The 26,602-nt window shown below is 43.7% G+C and overlaps 1 protein-coding gene across 2 annotated transcripts; it reads right to left on the bottom strand.

Moving 5' to 3' along the window:
- Positions 1-1,795: 1,795 nt before the first annotated feature.
- Positions 1,796-26,514, bottom strand: TRMT9B (tRNA methyltransferase 9B (putative)). 2 transcript variants are annotated; one of them, XM_081208949.1, is made up of 4 exons: positions 26,407-26,514; positions 10,829-10,983; positions 8,186-8,359; positions 1,796-7,105 (listed from the first exon to the last, which is right to left on the bottom strand). In XM_081208949.1, the coding sequence occupies exons 1-4, from the start codon at positions 26,448-26,450 to the stop codon at positions 6,069-6,071; spliced, it is 1,410 nt and encodes a 469-aa protein (XP_081065075.1). In that variant the 5' UTR covers positions 26,451-26,514; the 3' UTR covers positions 1,796-6,068. The 2 variants fall into 2 exon arrangements, with proteins under 2 accessions (XP_081065075.1, XP_081065076.1); XM_081208950.1 differs by lacking the exon at positions 26,407-26,514 and adding an exon at positions 26,169-26,306.
- Positions 26,515-26,602: the final 88 nt, after the last annotated feature.

A 26,602-nucleotide genomic window follows, 5' to 3' on the forward strand; every position in this document is an offset into this window, starting at 1 on the left:
CAAAGTCATTTTTCCCAAAACCCTGCTACCTTTCCACCCTCTTTTTAATTTGTTTACATTTCTACCTCACATGTAAAGCTAAATGCGCACAAGTTAAATGCACATAAGCAGTGGACTTACTTTAATAGCAAACATGATTTTTATAAATAAATTAAAACAAAATCTGATTTATGCTGGAAATGAAAAATGGAATTTCCATCCATTTGTTGGTGGACCTGTGAGTATACGGAATATTTTTGGAAGACACTATTGAAAGCAGTTAAGGTCATCGTGGAAGATTCTAGACCCCCAAAATATTCTTATTAAAAGGAGCGGTGTCCAAAGAAAAAGAGGGAAGGTTTTTCTGAGACAGCAAGAATAACATGCTAAATATTAGGAGACTTCTCAGATGGCTAAATTAAGAGAATAATACAGGTAACTTGCATCTTATGCTTATCATAATTATGTGACCGCAACTTTACGCTAAAGAGCAGTTTTCCTGGGAATGCAGGGAGCAGCAGAACAAGAAGAAATGTGGATAACCCTGAAGTTAATACTGAATTTTAAATTCTTGCAACCCACCCTGGGAGCTGCTGGTGAAGGGCAGGTAACAAATACAACAATAAGCAACAACACCATTCAGATATCATCTGTTGGCAACTCCACCTTTTTGTGAGTAAAGCAGTGATTTATTTAAGGATAACCACTTTGCAACTGCCCTGAGGGCCACACTAGGCTTCAGTACTATTTGCATTTAACAAATTGCATAACTGGGGTGTGGGTGTGTGGGTGTGAGATGATAGGAGCAGGCATGAGAGGGACGATTTAATCCTTCCCTTCTGAGGTCTTATGGGGAATCTCTCTTCCAAAGGTGCCGTAGGCTTGTGAGGCCAGATGCAATACCAATAACTTTCAAACAGCAGCACTGGCTGATGCTATTTGCATTAAACACAAACAAACATACTGCATTATTTACACCAAGATGCATTTAATGTCCTGCCCAGTTTGATCTTGATGCACTCATATTTTGTACTCAGCTATTTGAAGTAGCCCTGGGGGAGCAGGAAAATGCTCATCATCACCATTCCAAATTATCCTCCTGAAAACCTTGGGTATTCCTGCATTACAGAGGGTTGGACTATGTGGCCCTTGTGGTCCATTCTTAGTAACTTTACCATAGATGATGTTACGTTGACAAGATCCACATTTGTGCACCAAGGAAGCCTGTCTCAGATGCTGGTGCGAGTTATCCTTTGCCCAACTACAACTAAGAATTTATCAGTGGGTCAGGGGGCTATTAAATATATACAGGTCTCTTTTCAACTCTCTTCCATTGCATCAATGCTATTATTAACGCTAACCTAAAGCTTCTTACAGGCCTCGTCCTATATTTTCCCAGGTTAAATACTGAGCAAAAATGACAAACAACCAATTTTCAGTTGTCCTGTTCAGCAAATGTACCTTTTCAGTCCAGAAGAGGGCCACCTAACATTAAGTATCCCTTTGACTTGAAAGCTTATGCTGTGCTACACATGCCTCGCAGCACCTCCTGACAGCAGACTAGAGCCACCAATTTTAGCCACCATCACCATCAGATCATTTCCAGCTGCTAAACATCCAGAGCATTTCTACCAGAAGAGCAGGACAACTGCTGAATCACATCTTAGGTCTGCAATCCAGGTGTGTGCATGGAATAGTCTTGCTTTCAAGCCCAGAGTTCTAGAGGAGTTCGCTGCTGTTTCGAAGCTCTGAAACAAACGTGGACAAATGCTTTTAATGACAACTGAATACAAGTCCCCTGGATCAGCCAACGAAATGATAACTCACCCAGACACACATTTATTTTTTTAATTGATAACATAAATAATCTTTATTAACGTACCATGGAATAGTTGAAAACCTGGACATTTAAAGTTCAATTATGTATCATGTTCTAAATGTCAGTGCGGACAGTTACAGTTCACTATTTGGTATGAATTACAACACTGAATAGCTGCCAGGCTGAGTACAAGGCAAAGAATAAAATGTAATGCATTGACATTTAGCTCCAAGGTTTTATATTATTAATTAAAGTCCACACTTCTGCTGCGTTACAGGTTAATGAATATTAGCTTCTATCAGTGCGTTGCTTGACCCTGCAGGGTCTAGTTTAATGTCCAACTGGGTTTCGTGCCCAGTAGTGCAAATGCAGTTGCCCAAGTAGAGCGAACAAAACCAAGCCCAATTGTTCATTAGCACCGCCTATATCTCACAGCGGCAAGAGAAATGCAAACAAGCACATGATAAATAACAAAATGTCAACATATTGCACAAAGAATAATTGCAGCTTTGACAGCCTATTTGTGCTTTCAAGATCATCTCCCTCTGCAGCTCGGAGGGAACCAATTTAATTGCATGTCGCAGAAAGCCAATAGCTTTCCTCACGTGTAAATATGTACATCTACAGTTTCATTAAAAGTAATGTAATTTGAGATTTGACATTGGTTATTCTGAAGGTGAGGTTTGTTCCACTCTAACCAAGGATGCTTTTATTGCAAGTGGCTCTTCTGGGTGAGGAAACAAAAGTAGCTTGGGAACAACGAAGACAGACCATTGCTGATTTTGATTAATATATTGCCTTTTAAGCTCAATTCAAAAAGCTGATCCCAATCTAAAAAAAACCCAAATATTCCAGGTCCAGCAGATTCAGACATCACTTCCGTGACCCACCATGCTCTCTTAAATACAACCCATGCCCAAATAAATGCCGAAGGGCATGCAGAGAGGATACTGGCACATAAGATGCAACTTTGGAATTGTCTTCCAGAGATCCACCAAAACCGAATCAGCACATTTTCTGGAAATAGTTATAGATTAGAGTAATTAGCATATTGTTCCCCTATCCCTGGGACAGGGCAGACTATGCCAGATAAATACACACACTGAAGCAATACATTGAGAATAACCAGTATGCCATGCTAGCAATGGGGACAGCTTGTCAGGCTCCTGTTATCATGCAGGGTGCTGTAGGCAAGGAAGCACACTGAACGAAGGGCATTTACATCCAATGGCAGGAATCAAGAGGCGAGCTCCAACTGAAATCAGTGGAAGAAGCGACATGACCCTGCTCCTTTTTGGACAGGGGTGCCCAAACTTTTTTCAAAGAGGGCCAGATTTGATGAAGTGAACATGCATGTGGCCCGACCAAAGCTGTTGAGCTTTTTTTACCATTTTACCCCAAAGTTGAGCTTTTTTAAGAATTTTACCCCAGGACATATACTGCCACGGGGGCCAAATTAAATCGACCGGCAGACCTGATTACACCCCCAAGGTGGACTTTGTGTCATGTGACAAAGACACACGAGAGCAGAAGCAGCAAAGCAGGCTGGGAAAGTGCTGGGACTGCGCAGTCATTTGGCCCTACTAAAGTTATCCAGGCCTAACTGCTAACTGTTAAGTCACTCTGACATGTGACTTAGCAGCCAGTTTCTCTTTTGTGCTCTCTGTAAGATTTCAGTCAGAGTCTGTCTGCCTCAGCTGTGAGCAGTGTCAGTATGTAATCTCAGCCAAACTGCTTGGAACCATGTTGTTTATGAATAAGTTTATTTTAATTCAGTAAAGCTTTTATTCTTTAAAACTGCATTATTAATTTACGCTGCGCGTCACTTTGGACATGCCTGCTTTTGGATATCGGGATGGCATGCAAAGAAGTAGGTTGCATATCTCGTGACAACAACTGCATGCCCCCCTGCCCAAACCACTGTGTGACTCTTGAAAAATGAAGTCAGAGCACTATTACTCCAGCAGGGCTCCCCACACACAAAGAACACGAAGTAAAAGACAGCAAAAGGCTGGCCATGGTGTTGTAATAGTGCTCTGACTTCATTTGCACCCACTTTCTGCAGCGTTGCTAAGGGTAAAGGTAAAGGACCCCTGGACGGTTAAGTCCAGTCAGACTTGACTATGGGGTGCGGTGCTTATCTCGCTTCAGGCCGAGAGAGCTGGTGTTTGTCCACAGACAGCTTTCCAGGTCATGTGGCCAGCATGACTAAACCACTTCTGGTGCAACGGGACACTGTGATGGAAACCACAGCACACAGAAACACCGTTTACCTTTCCGCTACAGTGGTACCTATTTATCTACTTGCACTGGTGTGCTTTCGAACTGCTAGGGTGGCAGGAGCTAGGACAGAGCAATGGGAGCTCACCCAGTCGCAGGGATTCAAACCACCGACCTTCTGATCAGCAAGCCCAAGAGGTGGTTTAGACCACAGCGCCACCCGTTCCCTTCAGGACATGCCTTCAGCAGCAGCAGACCTACAGGCATTTGCTAGTAGACTCAATAGACCTCACTTCTGAGTAGGCATGCATAGAATCACACTGTAAATTGAAAAGGAGACTATATGGCTATTATTTTGTAAGACTCACCCATGGAAGATGCTGCCTGTTAACTGCAGGACTATCTCACAAAAACACAACAGGGGCTTTCGACAGCTGATGATGTGGGAAGATGTAAGATATAAAGGATGTGGCATCAGTTTGATTAGATGGAGGCACTCATCAGAAGGGCATTTCTATTGCAGTAAATCTCCATTTAAAAAAAAAAGTAGGAATGATATGAAGCAATATCCCATCAAATTGTCAAGTATCATTTAGCCATTGAAAAGGCAGTTAAATCTCAGCTACCTAAGTTATCAGAGGAGCCTTGCAGAGATGGAGGTCCTGGAATATTTAACCTAACTGATTTTAAGGATCCCACTCTGGGATATAAAAGCACCGGCAATCAAATACTTCTTCACATTTATGCAATCAAGTGCTTCTTCACATTTATGCTAGTCATCACTTCATTGCCCAAGAAGTACTATCATAATGTACAGGATGACTGAACAAGCAAAACAAGAGTTCCTGTGAGTTTTAAAAAGGGGGAAACTCAGTCTAGCTGGACTAATGGAAAAAGACTGCAGAGAAAAAACACATTGGGTGGTATTCAACTACATTTTATTCATAGTAAGCCCACTGAAGTTTATGGATCTAACTTAGCCATATTCATTTATTTTAATGGCTCTACTCTGAGTAAAAGGTAGCTGAACATTGCCTACTATCTACATCCATCCATGAAATTTAAGGAGTGTTTTGTTGAGCACTAGATGGAGAAAATAAAGGCAAATGCTAGTCTACTGAGAAACCAATTCATCAGCCTCCCTTAGGAAAGCAGAAATGTTTTAATGGTCCATTTAAAGTATGGAAGACAATGTGTTAAGGACTATGCAATCCAACTGCTAGTCTGTTTAGGGGGAAATCAGCTTGGGCCCAAGTAGCAAAACAGGCCTCTTAGGCTGTTTCCATCACCATTACTTGAGTGAATATGATGAGCACAGCCTATAGCCTCCGTTTATATATGCATCACTTCAGGAAACAGTGAAGGACACCCAGAAAGACACTCCTTTTACGGGTCATGTTTGATTTTCTCGGACTTTTTTTACATCTCTTTTATCCCTCTTGTTGTCTTGATTTTTCAGTTAATCCCTGGTACTCACCTCACGTGTCTCTAAAGATCCCACAGGAAACAGCACCTGAAACCCTCGTTTTACAGTGTCCTTTTCACTACAGTGAAAAAGTATCCTATGTATGGACAGTCTATTTGGATAGCAACATTAAAAAAAGAAAAAGAAAACAGAAAAGCAACATAAAAAGCAAAGGCCTTCAGATACGAGGTGTGTGCTCCTCTAAGCAAAAGTCCAGCAAGTAAAATGCATGCAATATATTTCGGTGCCAATAGGCTAAGGGTTGATCTTTTCATCGGGTGAACATTCATTCATTCATTTATTTTTGGGTAACTAAAAAAAATGCCTTGTTCCTCATCTTACAAAAGGCTTTACTTATAAAATGTTCTTAAAAACGCAAAACAGAGTTCCTAAAAGCAATATAAAACTATGATGGGTGTTTGCAGAAAGCCTGCATTTCTGCAAAATGTCAAGTACCCTTTTTCACAATGACATCCTTATCCACACATTTGTTCCCACGCACACAGAATGGGAGATCAGATGGGGGGGGGGGGAGGTCTCTAAAATTCCACAGGAAGCAATATCTGAAGCCCTTGATTTCCAGAACTACACATGCTGTTGTTCACCTGCTTTCTTCACAATAATGCACCAGTTACCATGATCATAGCTTGAACTTATTATGTGAACCTCAGGCACATTATCCTCAAGCAGAGAGCACAGCTCCCCTTCCCGAAAAACATGGTAATAGCGCATGAAGGCTTTTGTATCCTGACCGCAAGCAACTTGGTCTCCCACAGCCACAGCCGCATCTACAATAGACTCACTGGAGCTCGCAGCTGAAGTCCTTTTAAAGTGTTTGCCCGTAAAAGAATGACTATTGCCTGGCGGGATGTAGCCGTTGTTTACATTTTCCACAGAGCTCTCCAGGAATGACATTTCCCCATTTTTGCTTTGGACTAAAGCAGGTGGCTCACCATTGAAATCTCTCAGTGATCTTGAGGCTGCCAGCCATTCCAATCTTTTGCACGCCATATGCTTCATAAACACTTCATCATAACTATTTAGTTGCTGCTCTTTCAGCAATGGTCCTCGACAGCCTGAATCTACACTGCAGTGCCTTGATGGCTGAACAGAGACGGCGTTGTTTGTCCATCCAGCTGTGCTCTTCAGAGGCTGCAGCATCTTCTCATTCTGTTTCCCCAAGGCAGACTCGTCTAGTGATCTGGAGGAAAACCAGGAACGAAAAGATCTCCCAAGAGCACTGTAAACTCGTTTCTCTTCCTCTTCAGAGATTTTAACACAACAGGCTTCAGCTAAGCAGCTGCCAGTCCTCTGGGGATGTTTCTGGTCAAGGGTAACAGGGTAGCTGTAGTTGGAACCCATTAGCTGGTCTGGGGGCACAGTCTGAGATGTTACGGCATGAGCTGCAAGCTCCCTCTTACATGCATCCTTGCTGCGTTCAGAAAGCAACCGGGAGCAGAGGGCTTTGTTCCATGGAACAAACACATCTTGCTTCTCAAAATGCCGATTCTTTTGTTCCATGGCCCACACGTAAATCATCATCTGGCCTCCAGGTACCAGCACCCTGGCCATTTCTTTTATTGCTTTGATTCGTCTTTGTTGTGTGGAGAAATGGTGAATCACTGGGGAGAGAAGCAAAATGATATTTTAACGTTTGTGGATGTGGGGTCTCTGTGCTAAAAATATTAAAATACTGTGCCTTTTACATGTGTGTCAATGCAACTTTACAAGTGAGATTACAATTTTCACATTATTTTTGCACCTAATGAATAATTTCTATAATGCTGAATTTAAACAAATGTTTTAGATATAATGTTAAAAGCCCAGCATCTTGTACTCTTGCCCTTGTAGGCTATCTCATGCAAGGCTTGAAGGAACATGGGGAGTGGTCTGAAAAACATTCAACCATCTAGTCTAGGCTCAGGTTCTTGGCTGCTGTGTCACAAGGCTTGATCCTCAGCCTATGTTAATGACACACCAACTAGCCATGTTTATCTGCAACACATCCAGGAACATGATCTCTTTCCCCTGCTAGTATATCAAGCCAAAGCCTCTCTCTTCACTGCTCCCCAAAACAAAATGAATTATTCTGTGCTGTTCAGGTACGAGGGGGGAATTGCACAGATGTCAGCAAAAATAATTTACTGTTGCAGAAATTTTCAGATCCAGTCCATGGCACTTCCAGTTAAAAGGATTAGATCCCCTCTATTGTTTCTACTGATTTTAGAAGTAGTTGCTAGGAGAGTAAGAGAAAACGTAGATATAAAAGGGGTAAAGGTGGAACATCAAACATATAAAATAAAAGTGTTTGCAGACGATGTGGTTTTAACAGTGGAAGACCTGAGGAGTAGTGTAACTAAGTTTCTATGCAAACTCATGCACCCTTCTGTATCCTCCATCCACAGAAGGAAGAGCCATTATCAGAGTTCCGGGACACATTCCAGCCAGGGAAAAACACTTGGGGGGTGAAAAAGGACTGGTAAGGGCTGTGGCCTGGAGACAGGGGGTGTGGCCTGGGGAGAGGTCCAAGGGCCACATAAAAAGGCCTAGGGGCCATATTCACCCTCTGGACTTCAGGTTCTCTATCCCTGCTCTATACTATTCTTCATATTCTGGACAAAGTGAGCAGACAGCAGTGCAGAAGCACACATTGTATAGTGAACATATTTTACTCCCCCCCCCAAACATCCAGACTCTCTTACCTCCCACAGAAATGATCGCGTTGAAGCACTGGCCCCGGAAAGGAAGATTAAGGTTATCACAGATCATCACTTCACAACCGTTATTTCTTGCAATCTCTACCAAAGAACCGCAGTAATCACATCCAAGATTATACACCTGGCTATTGACACCAAGGTATTTTCCAGTCCCACAACCTTTAAAAAATAAAAATAAACACACTCACACAAACACCAAACAAGATTACAGAGGGACAAAACAATCTCTATCGTTCAGATGACATTGCAGCAGAGTAAAACTGTGTGTTCTCAGAGTGAATATGGGCAACTGAAACAGACAAATACAGTGGTACCTTGGTTTTCAAACGTAATCCATTCTGGAAGACTGTTCGAGTTCCAAAACGTTTGAAAACCGAAACCTCAACAGCCAACAGCTAGGCCTCAGGATCTTGCATTCAGCGGAAGCTGTGTGGCATGTTCAACTTCCGAGGCGTGTCAGAAAAGAGGCATTTACTTCCGGGTTTACGGTGTTTGAAAACTGAAATGTTCGACAACGGAGACGTTCAGAAACCGAGGTACCACTGTTATCATTGCTTACAAGAATCGCCAGTAAAGTTAGGTTTAGATTGCTAACATCATGTTAATGCTAAAGCTGTCTTCTTCAATCCACCTTGCACTTACAACTTTAGGGGGACCCAGCATCTATCCACAGAAGCAGCTGGAGTCAATTCCTTACCTACAGCTCTCTTCATTCTAGTGACATTCTATGTAAACAGCAACCACACGACTACAAGTGTCATTCTGAAGGATACTTCAAAGCTACGTGGACAAATAACTGGATTTTAATATGACGTGTATGACATTCTACCCTAATCCAGCTCTAGTCATGGATTACGACTGGGATGGATAGGATGTAGATGAGCATCCCTATCAGCACTCAGAGATGCACCCCAGTCCATTCCTATGGATTGGGATACAGGTGTGCATTCAGATTAACATTAACAATAATAAGGCTGCATGAAGCCTCCATCACAGATCTCTGTTGCTGGATTACAGCATTCTTCCATAAAAATTACTGCTACTCATATGTCAAGCTTTAGGAGTGACTACAAAACGTATCTCCTTCCTGTGCATAGTTTCAAATCCATAGCCAAGAAAAAGTACCACTCTAATGCAAAACCATTCAAAGAAACCTTTTCAAAAAGAGTTTGAAAACTGCTCCAGGCAGTCAGCAGGCGAGTGATGAAGAATAATTCCTGCCAATTTTCAGCTGCAGAGATGCAGGGAAGCAGCAAAAGGGACTCGTCTACTATAAGGAATTCAGATGAAATGCTTCCAATTGCCTTAAAAAACAGCCCTAAGTTTTTCTGACCTGCTAATAGTGTTAACGAAAAAACTGTCTCCCAGTCACTACAGAATAACGATGGAGCATCTTAAATAGTAAGAAAGCAAACGTTCAAAACAGAAGCCTGCATACTTCTTCAAGAATACTGTACTATTCAAAAACGAAGGCTGCAATCCATCACACAGTAGTAGTCACTGTCATAGTAAGATGATGATAGTATTTGGCATTTATAGAGCACTTTGGGGGATATTCAGTCTGTTTCAAATGTTTTCATAGTTGTTCAGTTTGCTTAGTGCTGGGTAGGGGTGAGATATAGGGGTGGAAGACAAGACAGCTCAGCTAACAGGGAGGATGGTTGGATAGGTATAAGCTACCCATCATTCTCCGAGCCTGGGATTTCCTGGTTGCTATGTCACCAATCCATCAGTTCTACAACTGCAGCGGTGTTCCAGGTCAGTAACCGGCAACCATCTTCCATCCAAGATTTAATCCTAGAAAGGGACGGCCAAACACCACCCGGCTCACCTCAAACGCCATCTGAATTTTGCAAGAATCCCCACATGGTTTCGCCCACCCCGCTTCGAAAGCAAAGAAAAAACTTACCATTGCAAGGAGGTGACCAGAAGCAGGAGGCAGCCAGGCTAACGGTCAACAGGCCGGCCAGCCCACCCATTCCACTGCAGAAATTAATTGATGCTTCTGGGCACGCTCACAGAAATTTATCCATTAACATCACCAGAGAGTGATGTGTGTAAAAGAAATGCTTGCATCGAGCTGTTCCCTTCATCAAAGTGAACATGAAGATATTGTGGACTCTCGTCACCACATCAGAGCTCAGGGCTGGAGTTTATGTAACTTGTGGTGGATAAATAAACAAACATATAGTCTCTCCCCCTCCCTCCTTTTTATTGGACTCGAAATTTAATAGATATACAGTGGTACCGAGGGTTAAGTACTTAATTTGTTCCGGAGGTCCGTTCTTAACCTGAAACTGTTCTTAATCTGAAGCACCACTTTAGCTAATGGGGCCTCCTGCTGCTGCCGCACTGCCGGAGCATGATTTCTGTTCTCATCCTGAAGCAACGTTCTTAACCTGAAGCACTATTTCTGGGTTAGCGGAGTCTGTAACCTGAAGCATATGTAACCTGAAGCGTATGTAACCCGAGGTACCACTGTGTGGCAAATCCAAACTTAGTAGTAATGTGTACATAACAGGATGTAAAATCATCTCCTCCTATCTACTTAAAGTTATAAGGATTCTTCATGCTGTCTGTCTATCTGTATACACATACATGCATACATGCACACAAACATATACGTACCTATATCAGCAATGAGGCTGCCTGGCTTTTGCTCTAGGAGAAACTGTCGGACGCGAGGCCACGCTTTGCCCTGCAGATCATTGAAATAGGCAGCTGTGCTTTCATAGACGTTATGCACATGTTTCTTTTCTAGCTGGGAAGCCTCATGTTCCATCCTTCAAGAAACAAACAGACCAAACATGCACTGAACAACATGTTCCCAAGTTAAATTCCAAAAAAGAACAGCCATGAATAGAGGTCCAATCTCGATATACAGCAGTAGAACAGGCTCTTGCGAGAACTCCCCTTTGAAAAGATACAAGGGAAGGGAGTTCCCAACTTTTCCAATCAACATCTCCCACCCACCCCAACCATACAAAAATGCATTCTTCATTTGCCTCCCAATGTCTTTCTTTGGGTGGAACGCTGCTCGTTCTCTCCTCTCAGTCACCCTGGTTAGCAGACCTCCCTTTTTTCTCTACAAGTGCTGCCTGCTAATAGCCTCTTGCAGCAGTAAAGGTAAAGGTAAAGGTAAAGGGACCCCTGACCATTAGGTCCAGTCGTGGCTGACTCTGGGGTTGCGGCGCTCATCTCGCTTTATTGGCCGAGGGAGCCGGTGTACGGCTTCCAGGTCATGTGGCCAGCATGACTAAGCTGCTTCTGGCGAACCAGAGCAATGCACGGAAACGCCGTTTACCTTCCCGCCGGAGCAGTACCTATTTATCTACTTGCACTTTGACGTGCTTTCGAACTGCTAGGTTGGCAGGAGCAGGGACCGAGCAACGGGAGCTCACCCCATCACGGGGATTCAAACCACCGACCTTCTGATCGGCAAGTCCTAGGCTCGGTGGTTTAACCCACAGCAGAATGTGGTGCTAAAACTAGATCACTCCAGGAGGCAACATATGCAACCCACTCAATGCACCACCACGTCTCCAATTGCTACTATTGTGCTCATTTCCTATGTTACCATGGTGGCATAGTTGTCCCTGTTTCTATGTAAGTCAGGCTTCCACACTGCTGCTCTAAGATAGTTACATTCCAGCCACAAATAGGGGAATCCCCGCTTAAGTGGGGGTTCCATTCCGGGCTGCTACACGTGTCATCAGGATGTGCACAAACAGAGAATCCTCTGTTCCACCCTTGCCTCCTTTTGGGTGGGGATTTCCCTGTACAGTCACTTGGACTGTTTGATTAGGAGCTACTTTGAAGACACTGGTGTGGACAAGTCTCCTAGTTGCTACTTCCCACTGCCTCTCCTCCCATCCATTTGGAGTCCCGAAGTGACTTCTCTGGGACTCCATTCCAGATTTGTGTAGTGTTTACTCCTTAGCCTTTTCTTCTCCCGAAGATGTCCTGTAAGGCAGCGGGTATGAATGGTTCTTCGGGGTTTACTCCCAAAGCTTTTCAATGCAAGGCAGCAGAGGTTTAGGGTCAGAGATTTCCTTCTCCTCGATGGGCTACTTTCCCAGGTTGACAAACCCTATTTGCCCCTCACTTCCCTTTACACCCCGTGCAGAAATGGCCTTCTTGACCATTGGACCCTCTACTGGTCTTGTCCACTGAGTCCACCAGAGTCTGTTTGCATGCAAGGGAAGTTCCTAACTAAGATGTGGCTGTTTCTTCTTCTCATCTATTCTCCAAGTATGAGCTGGGGAAACTTAAGTTTATTTCATGGAGGATGAGGAGTTTAAATGCCAAAGTGCCAGGGCTGCAAATACTTAATTGGAGCTTTCTTTCAGTGCTGAAAAAGGCTGAGGCTACAATTGCCGCTTTACCCCAGAAAAACCAAAAGCATGAAAAAGCCACTACCTTTCTTTGGCCAGAGAAAGTTAAAGCTTGTTTACCCCATCGTCTCCAAGGAATCCAACAATACATAAAGAAACACAGGGGAGGGTGTGGCTTTTGGGAATTATTCCAAAGCACTAAAGCATAAATCATGTCTTAATTTGCAGAGACCTCCACAGACTGAATGCCTGGAACCATATTTTTTAAAACTCCTGCACTATCTCCACTGCTGCTTTTATAGTCCATTAGTGTTACAGTTTAAACTAGCACAACCAGCAGAAATATTTGATTGCTAAGGATCCCCTAAGCAAGTTTGCAAGACCCTTGGGCTGGGGTATTGTTTAGGAGTGAGGGGATTCTGGGGGGTGTTATTGATATTAATTTTTTGTATCTTATTGATAGGTCTTATGATTTATGTGAAAATTGTTCAATTTGGTTGTGCTTTTTGATGCTTTATTTATTGTTTATGACTGCTTGTGTTATGCTTGTAGTTAGGTTTTTTTAATGTAAAGCCGCTTTGAGCACGGTGGTAACTATGGAAAGGCAACATACAAATAAAATTAATGGCCTTGGTCCAGGATACCTGAAGGAGAGTCTCCACCTCCATCGTTCTGCCCGGACACTGAGGTCCAGCGCCAAGGGCCTTCTGGCAGTTCCCTCACTGTGAGAAGCCAAGTTACAGGGAACCAGGCAGAGGGCCTTCTCAGTAGTGGCACCCGCCCTGTGGAACACCCTCCCACCAGATGTCAAAGAGAAAAATAACTAATAAACTTTTAGAAGACATTTGGAGGCAGCCCTGTTTAGGGAAGCTTTTAATGTTTAATAGGTTATTGTATTTTAGTGTTTTGTTGGAAGCCACCTAGAGTGGGTGTGGTATAAATAATAAATAATTATTATTATTATTATTATTATTATTATTATTATTATTATGTTTGCTTACAAGCAAATCCCACTGATTTCAATGGGACTTATTCCCAAAAAAGTATGCAGGACCGAAGTTTTTTGTCTGGTTCCCTGTATTTTCACTTTTTGTAGTGAGGGAACTGCCAGAAGGCCCTCAGAGTTGAACCTCCAGACTGAACGATGGGGATGGAGACACTCCTGTAGGTATACAGGACCAAGGTAGTTTAGAGCCTTAAAGGTCAACACCAACACTTTGAATTATGCTTGGAAATGTACTGGTAGCCAATGTAGATCCTTTAGGACTGGTGATATATGGTCCCGGTGGCGGCTCCCAGTCACCAGTCTGGCAGCCGCATTCTTGATTAATTGTAGTTTCCAAGTCTCCTTCAAATGTAGCCTTACAGTTTTCACATTCAGCGCAATTGTAAACCACTTAAATTTTCCTGTGGCCAAGTCTGCATGATCTCAACAATCTCAGTAAGAATAAGCCTTCATAAGTGGTTCGTAAATAAAACGTGTTGTTTCCACTGTTTTGGAACCCTTTCCTTTCATCCATGCATGTCTTGAACAAGAATAGAAAGCGCATAACTGCAAACCACTTTACAAAATTGCCAGCTTCTGCCAACAATGCATTATACTATCTTGGCTGAAGGTTAAAGTTTTCAAGCAAAGCCCAAAGTCAACACAAACTTGATCCAAGAGCGTACACTGGAATTTCCAGTAGAGGGGCGGCAGATCTCTTTGGGAAGTGTGGGAAGCCTCAGTGGATTCTGATCAACTGCAGACTGAGATGAAGGGCAATTGATGAAAGGCACTGAAGGAGAGTATGACAAAATTATTGGAGAATCTCAGCTATAAATTACAACAAAGTTCCTCAACTACAGATTGCATGACCAAAAGCTACACAGAATTAAAGCAACAGAAGCTTAGAACTCAGTCTTCAGAACTAGGTGGCTTGGACCTCCCTGAAGATCAGGTGACACATGATATTCATGAACTGGTTCTTCTAAGATACTTTTATAAAGCAACTGCAGGAGGACCAATTTGGATTTGCACCATAGTGCTGGGGAAGCAAGGTTTAACCCTTCTCCCCTGCTATGGTTGGGACTAGTCAAAACTGAAAATTGGCTACCTCTTGTTTGTCATATATTCCATAAGGTCAAGTGTAGGTAGCAACTTAACGTTTATAATGCATTATGCAGAATGTGGAACCTACGAGCTTCTAGATGTTGAATTCCAGCTCCCACCATCGCTGACCATGCAACTGGGGCTGGTAGTTGTCATTCAGTATATTCTGATTTTATTCTGTGAACTGCCCTGAGACCTGCGGGTGTAGGGCAGTATAATAATAATAATAATAATAATAATAATAATAATAATAATAGACACCAGGTTGGCACAGTTTGTTCTACACTACCGTCCAAGTAGAGTAATTTTGGCTTAGCTCAGCAGTCAGCAGTCAATATTCTTCCTCTCCTCGCCTCTCGGTACAGGACAGAAGACTCAAGAAAGGGAGGAAACTGGTTCCTCATATCAGGCAGGGCTCTCTGCAGCAGAAAAAAGCAGGGCAAATTTCTGGCACAAGAGGGTGTCAGGGAGTTTGGTTGTCTCTGTCACATTATACTTTGGAGCAGGCAGAACCTTCTAATGTTTCCAAAGCTCAGAAGAGTGTAAGAGATCTTCCCCAACGGAGAACTTGGGGCAGGACGGTGTGCTTCTGAGCAGCATCTGACAATGTCAAAAGGCATGGGGCGCTTGCCTTCAGCAAACTGGCAAGCGGGGGCAAACGAAGGCTAACCAACGCCCGGGGCGGGGCAAACCGCTGGCTGCACACGCGTTGCGCCGCTATGTACAATGCATGCGTGGCATTGATACGTACAACACATACGTGGTGTTGCTATGTAGGGCGCATGTGTGGCGGCGCTACATACGTTGTACGTAGCAGTTTGCCGCCAGCGCTGCCCAAGCACCATACGGATGGTGGTGGGATCCTCCACTTGCGGCTGTAGCGGCCACAGTGGGATCCCACCGCCATCTGTATGGTGCTCAGGTGGCGCCGGCAGCAAACTTCTATGTACAGCGCATGTGCGGCGTCACTGCATACATGCAACACAATGCATGCGTTGTATGTAGCGGTTTGCCGCCAGCGCCGCCCAAGCGCTGTATGGACAGTGGTGGGATCCTGTACATGCAGCTGCGGCAGCGTGGTGGCTGCTCGCGCCGCCACGCCTAGGGGTGGCAGGGCGAGCACCCCGCGGGGTGTCTTTTTCTCACCCTTCCAGACATGGCACCTGGGGCACACCGCCCCCCCCCCCGCAGGAACCACCTTCTCAGTTAAACTAAAATTTGCTCTCTCTGTTGCTTACTTGCAGACCATTTCCCTTGCTGTTCCCCTATCACTTTGATGTGGCAACAAGGGTAGAGAATTGGAAGTAAGTTTGAAGGGCATTCAAGTGCCCCATGTCTTAAACAAGCCTTGTGGTAGAACTCATCTCAGTTTGAATTTTTAAGCCACTTCTTGGAGCTCAACTTGTTTTTATACAGTGCCTAGTGGTTTCAGGGACAAGATGATGATAATGATTAATTATCAGCAGCTCGTTCCTTTCAGACAGAAGTCTTTAGTGCACTGAAAAGCTTAAGGACATTGTTCACCCGAGAGCTCTTCCATATCTTCTGATATTCTGTTTCCTTGTTTATTCAAAATTATTCTATGAGTTGGAAAGGGAAAGATGTTTAGCCTCTCTGTGAAGTAAAAGCACATTGAGTAGCATGAATACTGTTAATATTTGTGAGGCTTTTCTTTGAGGAAATGAGTCATCAGGCCTGAATGTGTAATTATAGCAGAAATGCATTATTATGCATTGTTCACTGAGAGGCTATAACTACATTTCACCTCTCCCTGCAGAGCTTTTTGGGGGGCGGGGATTAAAAAACAAAACTTACCACTAAATCCCTAAAAGTTGGAACTGTAACTTTATGAAATATCAGTTTCCCACAGGAAACCATTCTGCCCATCCCCAGCTCCATTAAAGTTTAAATAGCTTAAGTTTCAAAGATGCCTCTTTAAAAATACACATTTTTAATTTTTTGTTGGCAATTTTTTTGTTGTGAGAGAAAGGTGCATTTTTTCTTTTTTATTAAGAATGGCATTAACGTGTGTGCATTAATAAACCTACTTAGTATCTTAATTAAAGTGATATCCTATATACAATAATTGTGATATGCATAATTTGTATTTTTTGTTATTATCTTAAGAAGATTACCTTTCAGTGTAATCAATTCCCATTGTTCCAGGTGCATTTTGCGACAGGAAATTTCATTAGTGCAAGAAGTTTCTGAGCTCTGGCCGCAGTACTGCACCTAAAATTTCACATTAAAACTGCAGAGTGGAAGAAAAGGAAGACCTTTTTCTGCCTCCCCACTTCCAGCTACTCTCTGAAGACGGGAGAAGAGACTCTCTTAATAATATTAGAGGGGTGGGCGGGAAAAGGATTAGATCATGTGGAAAATGAACACAACATTTTAGCTGCAGCTCATTCATTTTCAGCTTTGTATTCTTGTTCTGGGGAAAAGCATGCCTAGACATTCTGTTGTTGTGCCCATAACCTAGATTTAAGATGCCTTCTAGCTCCTAGCTTTTATATCTCAACTTCTAACACTGTTACCTTTGTCTTAATGCAAATCAAGAGAAACACATGGTTTTACTGCACCTTAAACGTCATTATTCCAATACAATAATAATTAAAATGATTCCAATTCTCTGACAAGAGGTCAAAGAGAAATAGCATCCAGTACAATTAAGAAAGATGGGAGCTCCAGACTTTGGGAATGCAGATTAGGCCCTGGAAGAGGGGTGAAGGGTGCATATACAAGCCAGCATCTCTCCCTCTGCTGCCCACCTGGAACAGCTCACTGCTAACATTGTGCCAGAATACCCTACGTGAATAGAGAAGGATATTGGAGATTTGGATTCCAGGAAGCAGTGATTTCAACTCATGATCTTTTTTCTTACCCATCTCTGACACGAGCAGGTACCCCAATCGAGGTGACCAGCTGTGTGTTCAGATTTTGTGGTACAGGAAGGAGCTAAGGCATACAGTGCTACCTCAGGGTACAAACTTAATTCGTTCCAGAAGCCTGTTCTTAACCCGAAACGTTCTTAACCCAAGACGTGCATTCCCTACATAGGCCTCCCGCGGCCCCAGAAGCGGATTGCGTTCGTATCCCTCGGCAAAGTTCATAACCCGGGACACCTATTTCCAGGTTTGTTGAGTTCATAACCCGAAGCGTTTGTAAGCAGGACTGTTCGTAACCTGAGGTACCACTGTAATTTAAGCACAGCTTTGCAGCAGAGACTCAGTGCAGTTATTTAAAACTCCATGATGGAGACCAAAAAGGAAAAAAGAAAATCTTGTTGGCATCTGCTCATTATCATACCGACTTCTTCAAATACAGGAGTTATAGAGCTTTGGTTATCAGAGTTTAATCATACTCACGGAGGTGTATACTGCACTCCACTTTGCGAATTGGGAATACTTTAATGGTTTTTTCCAAGCAGAGGTCACGCTCAGAGCAGAGAACACTGTTGAGTAGTTAAGGCCAATCGAGGAGGATGATTCATAGCAGTTGCCTTTGGAAGCCAGCTGCTCAGTGTTTATGCTCTTCAAGAGGAAGAGTGCAGTTCAAAACGGTCCAAGACTCTCAGGCTACAGAACAATAATGTTATTCCCCACAAGTCAGTACTGGGGCCCTAAACCACTCCATTATCTACAGTGAGTTCTGCCTTGGCCAGATCTGGATGGAATTTCCACACAACCCAAGGCATTGAAAGAAACTTAAAACTAACCAAGGCATAGATGCTAAACTTCATAGAAATGATATGCAGGGATGCAAATTTAGGATTTAAATATCGCAGAAGGCCAGTGAAGTAATTTTCAATGCAGAACACCCCAGATGAATTCTATCCTGTTTTGGACCTTAGATAAAGTCCTGTCTCAGATGAAACAGGGCGACCCTGGTTGAGATGCTGATGAAGGGTGGAAATCATTATGTTTCAGTTCAGTAAGAGACTGACTGCCCAAGCCCGACCTAGGTTCCACCTTCCCATTATCCATGAGTGCCTCAGCTTAATGGCAAAAATAAACAAATTAATTGAATTAAACTGCCCCCCTTGCCCTTTAAGGGCCTTCACATTTTCTGCCTGAGCCACTTCATGATAGAACCAGCTGCTCCCAACTAACTCCACTTACAGGATTCCAACTATGATACTATCACTTTTTGCATAGATCGGTCTTTCCCCACTGACTCAGGTACTGCTACCCCTGGGAAAAGGTCCAGCCTGTTCTGATCACACCTTCTGCTAGCTCACAGAACATCACAACTCTGTTCAGAATTCCCAGATTTCCACCTTTTTGGGGAAGAATTTCTGTGTCTTCAAAGGGTTAAGGAGCGGCAGAAAGCTAAACTGCACAGCTTTACTCATCACTCCGGCTGGATCTAGACACATCAAAGATGTGTTTCAGTTAAACGTGTTGTAAACTCATACAGGGAAATCCAGTTGGGAAAGACGGGACTCCTTTCCACAGCGCCGCCTGGTGTCACAACGTTATATCACATATACAACACATATAAAACGCTTTTTTTTAAGCTGAGTCCTCCGTCTCTATGCTGGGAAAACCTGCAATTCTTTGACTGCTGCCAGTTCAGCTTTAAAGTCACATGATGAGTCTCCTTTTCACTGAAGTGAAAATCCAGTAGGAATTTTATCAACGTACAAGATTAGAATCGTACCCCAGAGTCCTAAAGTCTGCCTGTCTGCTAAGATTCTTAAAATTATGGCATGAACTGCATTTCTTTCTTTTTTAAAAAAAATAAATGATGAATTACATAATTGATGGGCTTTATTTAAAGCAGCAATTATAGTTGGTGCTTTAAAAAAAATAATTCCATCCTGTTCACAGCAAGATTAAAAGTACTGTGATTATTCTTTGATGTTGCCAGGCTAATTAAAAGTGTATTTGCCGCCACTGACTTTTTAATGTGAATGAATATATTACCTCCTGTGGATGAATCATGTATTGAAGTATCCATCAAAACTTCCAAACCATTCCATTGTTTCCTGATTAGATTTTTATTATCCCATGAACTAAAGTGGAATTAAATATTAACAACACAGAACTGAATTCGGTTCTCTATCAATGAATTATTCAATGCACTATTGTGCATCATTATAGATACATGGTAACATTTACCAGGTTTTGGATACAATCTCGGACTGGGTACTGTAAGTCTAACTGGAGGACTGGTGGAACTGGGGTGGCAGATGCTGTGGAGAGAATTCAACCTCCTCTAGCAGCCCAAGTGGGATGGCTTTGCAAGATTCCCTTTACACCACTGTGCTTGAAATTCCAGGTTGTGGTTGTACCCTTTTCGGCAATTCCAATCACACCGAAAGGCTGGGATTCAATCGCTAACAAAGTGACCATTCCATGATAACAATTTTTATTATTTATACCCCGCCCATCTGACTGGGTTTCCCCAGCCACTCTGAGCGGCTTCCATATATATAAAATAATAATAGCATCCCTATTAATATGTAGAGATCAGGAGTGGAGCCAAAAGTCTCTCACTCTGTCCCCCTCCCCAGTGCATACATACATTTTTATACTGTTTTACCATCTGTGCAGGGCTTGAGACATATCTTGAGCAGCAAGCAGAATAATGGTATAAAGTGCTAACCCCCCCCAGACAATCCATCATTTGACTACATCTGCCCTCATGTTCATTTCATAATGACAGTTATCCAAAGCTGTGCAACAGTCAGGCTTGTGAATTATATGAAGTTGGACAGTGATGTCCCTGCCGCAGGGGCCATTGCTAGTAATTAACAATTCTGGTGAAGATTCACCCAGCAACATAGTGAGCCTGCTAATTCCAACTGATTAAATATTTTGGCATTTTTACCAGAGAAGCAACAGGACATAAAGAGTCCTACAATTTTCTACACACACACACACACAACACACACACACACATTTTTTGTCTCCTGCTTAGAACATGAGCAATTATAGGGAAAGCGTTGATGGTTTATTTTCTTTTTATATTTTTATATGGTTTTTAGCCTGCTTTTGCAAATACTTTCACGCATTGCTTGCCTCTTTTCCATGCCTGTTTTGGAGTCCTGGTTCACACATTCAGAATTGTAATCAGCTGCACGGTTCACATCGCTCCAGGCAAAGGCAAAGTAATGATGGCGCAGGAGGAATTTTATCCTCCATACCTTATCAGCCCTGGCAGCAATTCTAAAATTATTCTGCTCACCTCTTCACTTGTGTATTGGGAAACGGTGCAACTGCTCAGCTTGGCAAGATGTTTAGAGGCCTTCTTTCCTACTGTGGAGCAGAAAGGTCCTCCTTGCCTCTTGTCTTCAACTGGCTTATACATTTCTATTGCATAAAGGTAAAGGGACCCTTGACCATTATGTCCAGTCGTGACCGACTCTGGGGTTGCGGTGCTCATCTTGCTTTATTGGCCGAGGGAGCCGGCATTTGTCCACAGACAGCTTCCAGGTCATGTGGCAAGCATGACTAAGCCGCTTCTGGTGAACCAGAGCAGCACACGGAAGCCTTCCCGTTTACCCATTTACCTTCCCGCTGGAGCAGTACCTATTTATCTACTTGCACTTTGACATGCTTTAGAACTGCTAGGTTGGCAGAAGCTGGGACCGGACAACAGGAGCTCACCCTGTCGTGGGGATTTGAACCGCCAACCTTCTGATCGGCAAGTCCTAGGCTCTGTGGTTTAACCCACAGCATAGCAAGCACAAAAAGAAGATAACTGGGTAGGAAGGACACAAGAATCCCATAGCCAGAAATGCTGTGATCGTGAAGAACCTAAGTCATAAGTCTACGTCCATTTTGGCTCCCCTGCCCCTTCCATTAACACAGATCAAAGTGACTGCTTGTAGAGAGATAACACCTCCCATTACTTCATCTGTTTCAGCTCTACCCATTTCTGGTTTTCTCCCTCCCAGCCTCCATCTCTCTCTCTCTCTCTCTCTCTCTCTCTCTCTCTCTCTCTCTCTCTCTCCTGGATCCGCCCCAACCACACAGCTCACCACAATACTGGCTCACCCTGTAGCAACCATTTCTCCTCTATATCTCTATCTCTCACACAAACAGAGAAGAGGCAGCAGTTCTCAGAAGGAGAGTCCAGAGAGCAAGAGTTGTGTGCCCACAGTCACCTTCGATATTTGCCAGGCACAATTTGCACCTGGTTATCAGCCACTTGAGACCGAGTGAAGACGCATGGGCCACAGGATGGGATCTGGTGCCTTCACCATCTGGAGGTGCAATGCTTGGATATGGACTGTTTTCACATACTATCAACACATCCTATGGAATTCTATCTGTGATATCTTACCTGTACAATCAGAATGAATTTCAGGAACCAAAAAAAACTGTATTGAAAAATACAACTTTCGAGGCATCTTGCCCCAAAATGGCAACTAGGGATTCTGTTTTGGCAACTGTAACCCTGGTTTAAGGAGCCATTTGGTGTCTAGCTTATATATCTGAGTTTCTAACACTACCCACAGCATCCAGAGGGCCACATGAAATTGGGCCAGGGGCTCTATGAGCACATTTAAAGAGGAGGCAATGCAAAATAGCAAAAATCTAACTATAAAGTAGTCTTAACAAAATTGCATCAAATAATATTAGTAAAGTGCACAAAGTGTTTGGCAGTCATTGCACACATTGGCCAGGACGTCAGCAGAAGCAGCATGTTTATCTCTCAGCAAATGGAATAGAAATCTGCCTGCACAGTTTTCCATAGATGGCCACTAGCTTAAAAGTGGGCAGAGACAGGAGACAAATAAACTGTACATTTTTCTAAAAATGCTGATAATGCAGGCAAGGTCTACATGTATCACTTTCTGCATTAAAGCTGAACATGAAAAATGTCGCACATTTACTTCTGTATTTATTTATCAAGGCATTTCTATATTGCACTTTTGCAAAACGTCAAGATGGTGTGCAACAATGTCAAAACATTCAGAAGCAATCATTAAAATGGCTGGCTGCTCCAGAGTCATTAAAAAAAAAAACTGCATAGGCCTGTTGCCATTAAAAAAAAGTCCCCAAGAAACGCCTGAAAGTCAAAAGTGAGGATGCCTTCCAAATCTCTGCTGGAAGAGTGTTCTGCAGGGACACTCAACTCCTGACTTCTAGATGAGGCCAGTCCAGACTTTGTGGCACAGAGAGCAACTAACAGTGCTCCTCTGGATGATCTCGGTGATCAGACTGGAACAGACGGGCTCGGGTGGTACATAAGGTATCCTGGACCCAAGTTGTTCAGGGCTCTGTAGATCAACTCAAGAACCTTGGATGTGACACAGCAAGGTATGGGCAGCTAGCGAAGACCTTGTAGCAAAGGTGCTACATGCATAACCACCGCATTCTGCACCAGGCCCAAGGGCAGCTACTCATAAAGTGTGTTGCAGGAATCTAGATTCTAGGTAATCAATGCATGGACTACAGTGGCCAAGTTACCGGTATCCTCATCCAAGAACGGATGTAGGTAGCATACCAGTTAAAGCTCATAAAAGACACTCCTAGCCACTGAGATTACTTGGGCCTCTAATGAGAAAGATGTATACAGAAGTACTCCCAAGCTATGTCCCTGCTCCTTTAGAGGGAGTGCAGTCCCTTCCAGAACAAGCAACGACCCTATCTTCCACACATAGGAACCACCCACCCACAGAGCTTCCCAGGCATCAAACACAGTTTATTGACCTTTATCTAGTCCACCAATGGTCCAGAGCTTCCACAGGCTCTCCTGATTCATGGAGAAGTAGAGCTGTGCATCATCAGCAAACTGATGGCACTGTGCTCCCAAACTCCTAATAACCACTTATTTGAACCACTCCCATTATGTTTATGAGATCAGGTCTTCATTAAATTAGATTGGTCTTCATTAGATTGGTCGCAACTAGGGTCAGGGCCTTTTCAGTACTGGCCCCGACTTGGTGGAATGCTCTGTCACAAAAGACTAGGGCCCTGCGGGACTTGACAGCTTTCCGCAGGGCCTGCAAGACAGAGCTGTTCCGCCTGGCCTTCGGTTTGGACTCAGTCTGACCCTTATGTTTCCCTCCCCTTATGGTTTTGAAGAGGCTGCATTTTAAATTGCATTTTAACCTGTATTTTAAATTGGGTTTTTTCCCCCTATTATGTTTTTACTGTTGTTAGCCGCTCTTGCTGGGGAGGGCGGGGTATAAATAAATTTTATTTTTATTATTTAAAAATCAGGAGACATACACTTCCCTCTGAGCAAATAGACTCTTGGGCCATATATCATTTTTTAAAAAATCAATACAATAACGTACAGCTCAACACATGATTACAGTTGAAAATGATGTTGAAAACAACAACAACACCAAAAAGTCTACCATTAAGCCAAAAAAAGAGCCAAGTTCACTCCCCCAAAGTCCTTCCCAAATAAGAATGTCACCAGAGAACCTGGGCTGTGAACACGCCATACAGTTAAAGCACATTTGCACGTGACGTCCCCCCAATAATTCTGGGAACTGTAGTTTGTTAAGAGTGCTGGGAATTGCTGCTCTTTAACGGGTGTCCTGATAATTCTCAGAATTATCAACATTCTACAGTTCCCAAGATTCTTTGGGGAGAGTTATGTGCTTTAAACGTATGGTGTGTATGCAGACCTGGTTGGCAAGATTCTCTGAAACTGAAAGGGCCCTACTCCTCAGAACTGAACTTTTTACACCCTTGGAACTGTAGTTTTTATCTCCACAGGACAAGATGTTCAGAGCATGGCAAAAATACCAAATGCAACTATAGTATGAGAACCATATAAATGCATAAATCTGTTTTAAGTCGGTAAAGGAAGAGAAAGCACCAGAAAGATTTTTTTAAAAAACAAAGATAATGTATTTTTTTTAAGCAATGAATTTAAAGAATTTGCTGAGGGAGAGAAATCTGAGTTAGGGAATTCCATCCAACTCAAAAATGAAAGCAAGGGACTCTACACAGAGTATTTTAATAATATATTATAACAAGATGCAACAAATGTTTTCCTAATTCTAGAAGCCACTATGCTCTGTCATCTTGTTATGCACACTTTCATTATAGAATAACTATGTGTTGTTTTAACTATCTACTGTCTTGGGTTTATCGCTTTGCCTTTAACAAATTTCCTTTCACTCCCTAACGATTCCCCACCACACGCAATCAGCTTTACAAATATTTCTCCCCAAACAGGATGGTTTAAACAGAAGTGCTGTGAAGCAGCCTTAAAAGAAAGAACATGGAAATATATAGCTGCTGAGAAACTGGATGAGCCAGGCACAAGTTAAGACGGGAGCATATGGCTACCATGTTCTATGGAAGGGAAATGTATTTGGTGCACAGATATGCAAACACAAAAGTGCAGGCTAGCAACAGAAGGGGAAGCCAGCAAGCCATCACCTGGCCACCTGCTACTCCTGGCAAAGGGAGCAGCACAAACACACCCACATGCACGCGAGATCACTATCACATTTCTGCCTGGAAATTAAATCCCACCACTGAACTAGACTGGGGGAAATTATTGCACCTGGCTTCTCCAGCTGGACTAGATTTGCATTCCCTTGGCACTGCTGATAATTTTCATACATGAATATCACTTCTGGGGAGTGGGGGGGGGGACACATTCACCATAGCATGCAGCAAACCCATGGCCATTCTGGCAGCTGTAAACATGTCAATACTGGCACGTGCATTCGTTACACACGAAGGCATGGGTGTAGCCAGGATTTTTGTTGCGGGGGCAGGCCTTTTGTTGGGGGGCAGAACATCAGTTTGCTATGTATTTTTATTTTTATTGATTGATTTGGGTTGGCAGCAGCCCCTCCCTGTCCTTGGCTAAGCCCATGCAAGAAGCTTCACATCTTTTCCAATGCACATGTAATATCCATGCAGGGAAATTGGCAGGAGGCTTCAGGAACAACAAAGAGGTCAAAAGAATGAGACAAAAACTGAAGGCAACCGCGTGAAGTTCTCCAAGTCAGCTGAGAAGGCTGAGGCAAGATCAGAACAGGGTGGTTGCTTTTTTAAAAAAATAATAATTTAAAAAATAGTCTCCAGCCATGAGGATGCTAGAGAGCTTTATAAGAACAAAACAAGCGAGCCGCAAGGCAAGAGTTACACCCCCACCCACTTCTCTTCAAAGATCTGGTCTATTTTAAGGTTTATTTATTTATTTGTTCGTTGCAAAATGCAAAACAGCTACAAAGATCAAAGGAGGGAGGTTGGGCCACTGCCGCCGCCCGCATGAAGACCTTCCAGCCCCAAACAGCAGAGAGGCGTCCAAGCAAGTGGTGCGGCGGAAGAGAAAAAAGAAGTTGTGCCGAGCGGGATGGCATCTTAAATCGGCATCTCTGTTGAATTGCTGGACAGGGGAATAAAAGGGAGTTTAATGGACGGGTTTCAACATGCACCAACGACGGGGATCGTCCTGCACGTGCGGTGTGTATAGGCAAGCATAGGCAAGCATAGACAGATTTATTCTTAAGCCAAACCGCCAATGTCTCCCCACCCCACCCCCTTTCCACAGCCCGATCCTAAACATGTCGGGAAAGTAAATCTCGCTGCGTGCAGCGGGACTCCCCTACCCGAGTCCGCTTGGAACAGTCACCCCAACTCTTCGGAGCGGGAGAGTCGGGAGGGCGCATCGCCAAATGGGGGGCGCGGGATTATACAACGCTTCGGTCGCTCTACCGTATGCATCCTAAGAGAGCCGCGAGAGGCATTGCTGAGAAGCCGCGGCTTGCCTGCCTGCCTGCCTGCCTGCCTTGCCTGGCGAGCGTCCCGAAGAGCCGCCTGGTTTCCCGCCCTCTCGCCCCCGTTTACCTGCACCCGCCGGTAGGAGGCAGGGTGGAAGGGAGCCGCCTCATGCGCCTCCTCTATCCGCCGCGCACCGCAGGCTGCCAGCCGCGAGCAGCAGCAGCACCGCCACCAGCCGCCGCCGCTGCTTCTGCATCCTGCCCGGGGAGAAGGAGGAGGAGGCGGCGCCTAACTCGGGCGACGTCGGGGGCTGCGAGGCTCC

The sequence above is a fragment of the Podarcis bocagei genome (assembly GCF_964188305.1).
Source record: "Podarcis bocagei genome assembly, chromosome: 9".
In the NCBI taxonomy this organism is placed as follows: Eukaryota; Metazoa; Chordata; class Lepidosauria; order Squamata; family Lacertidae; genus Podarcis; species Podarcis bocagei.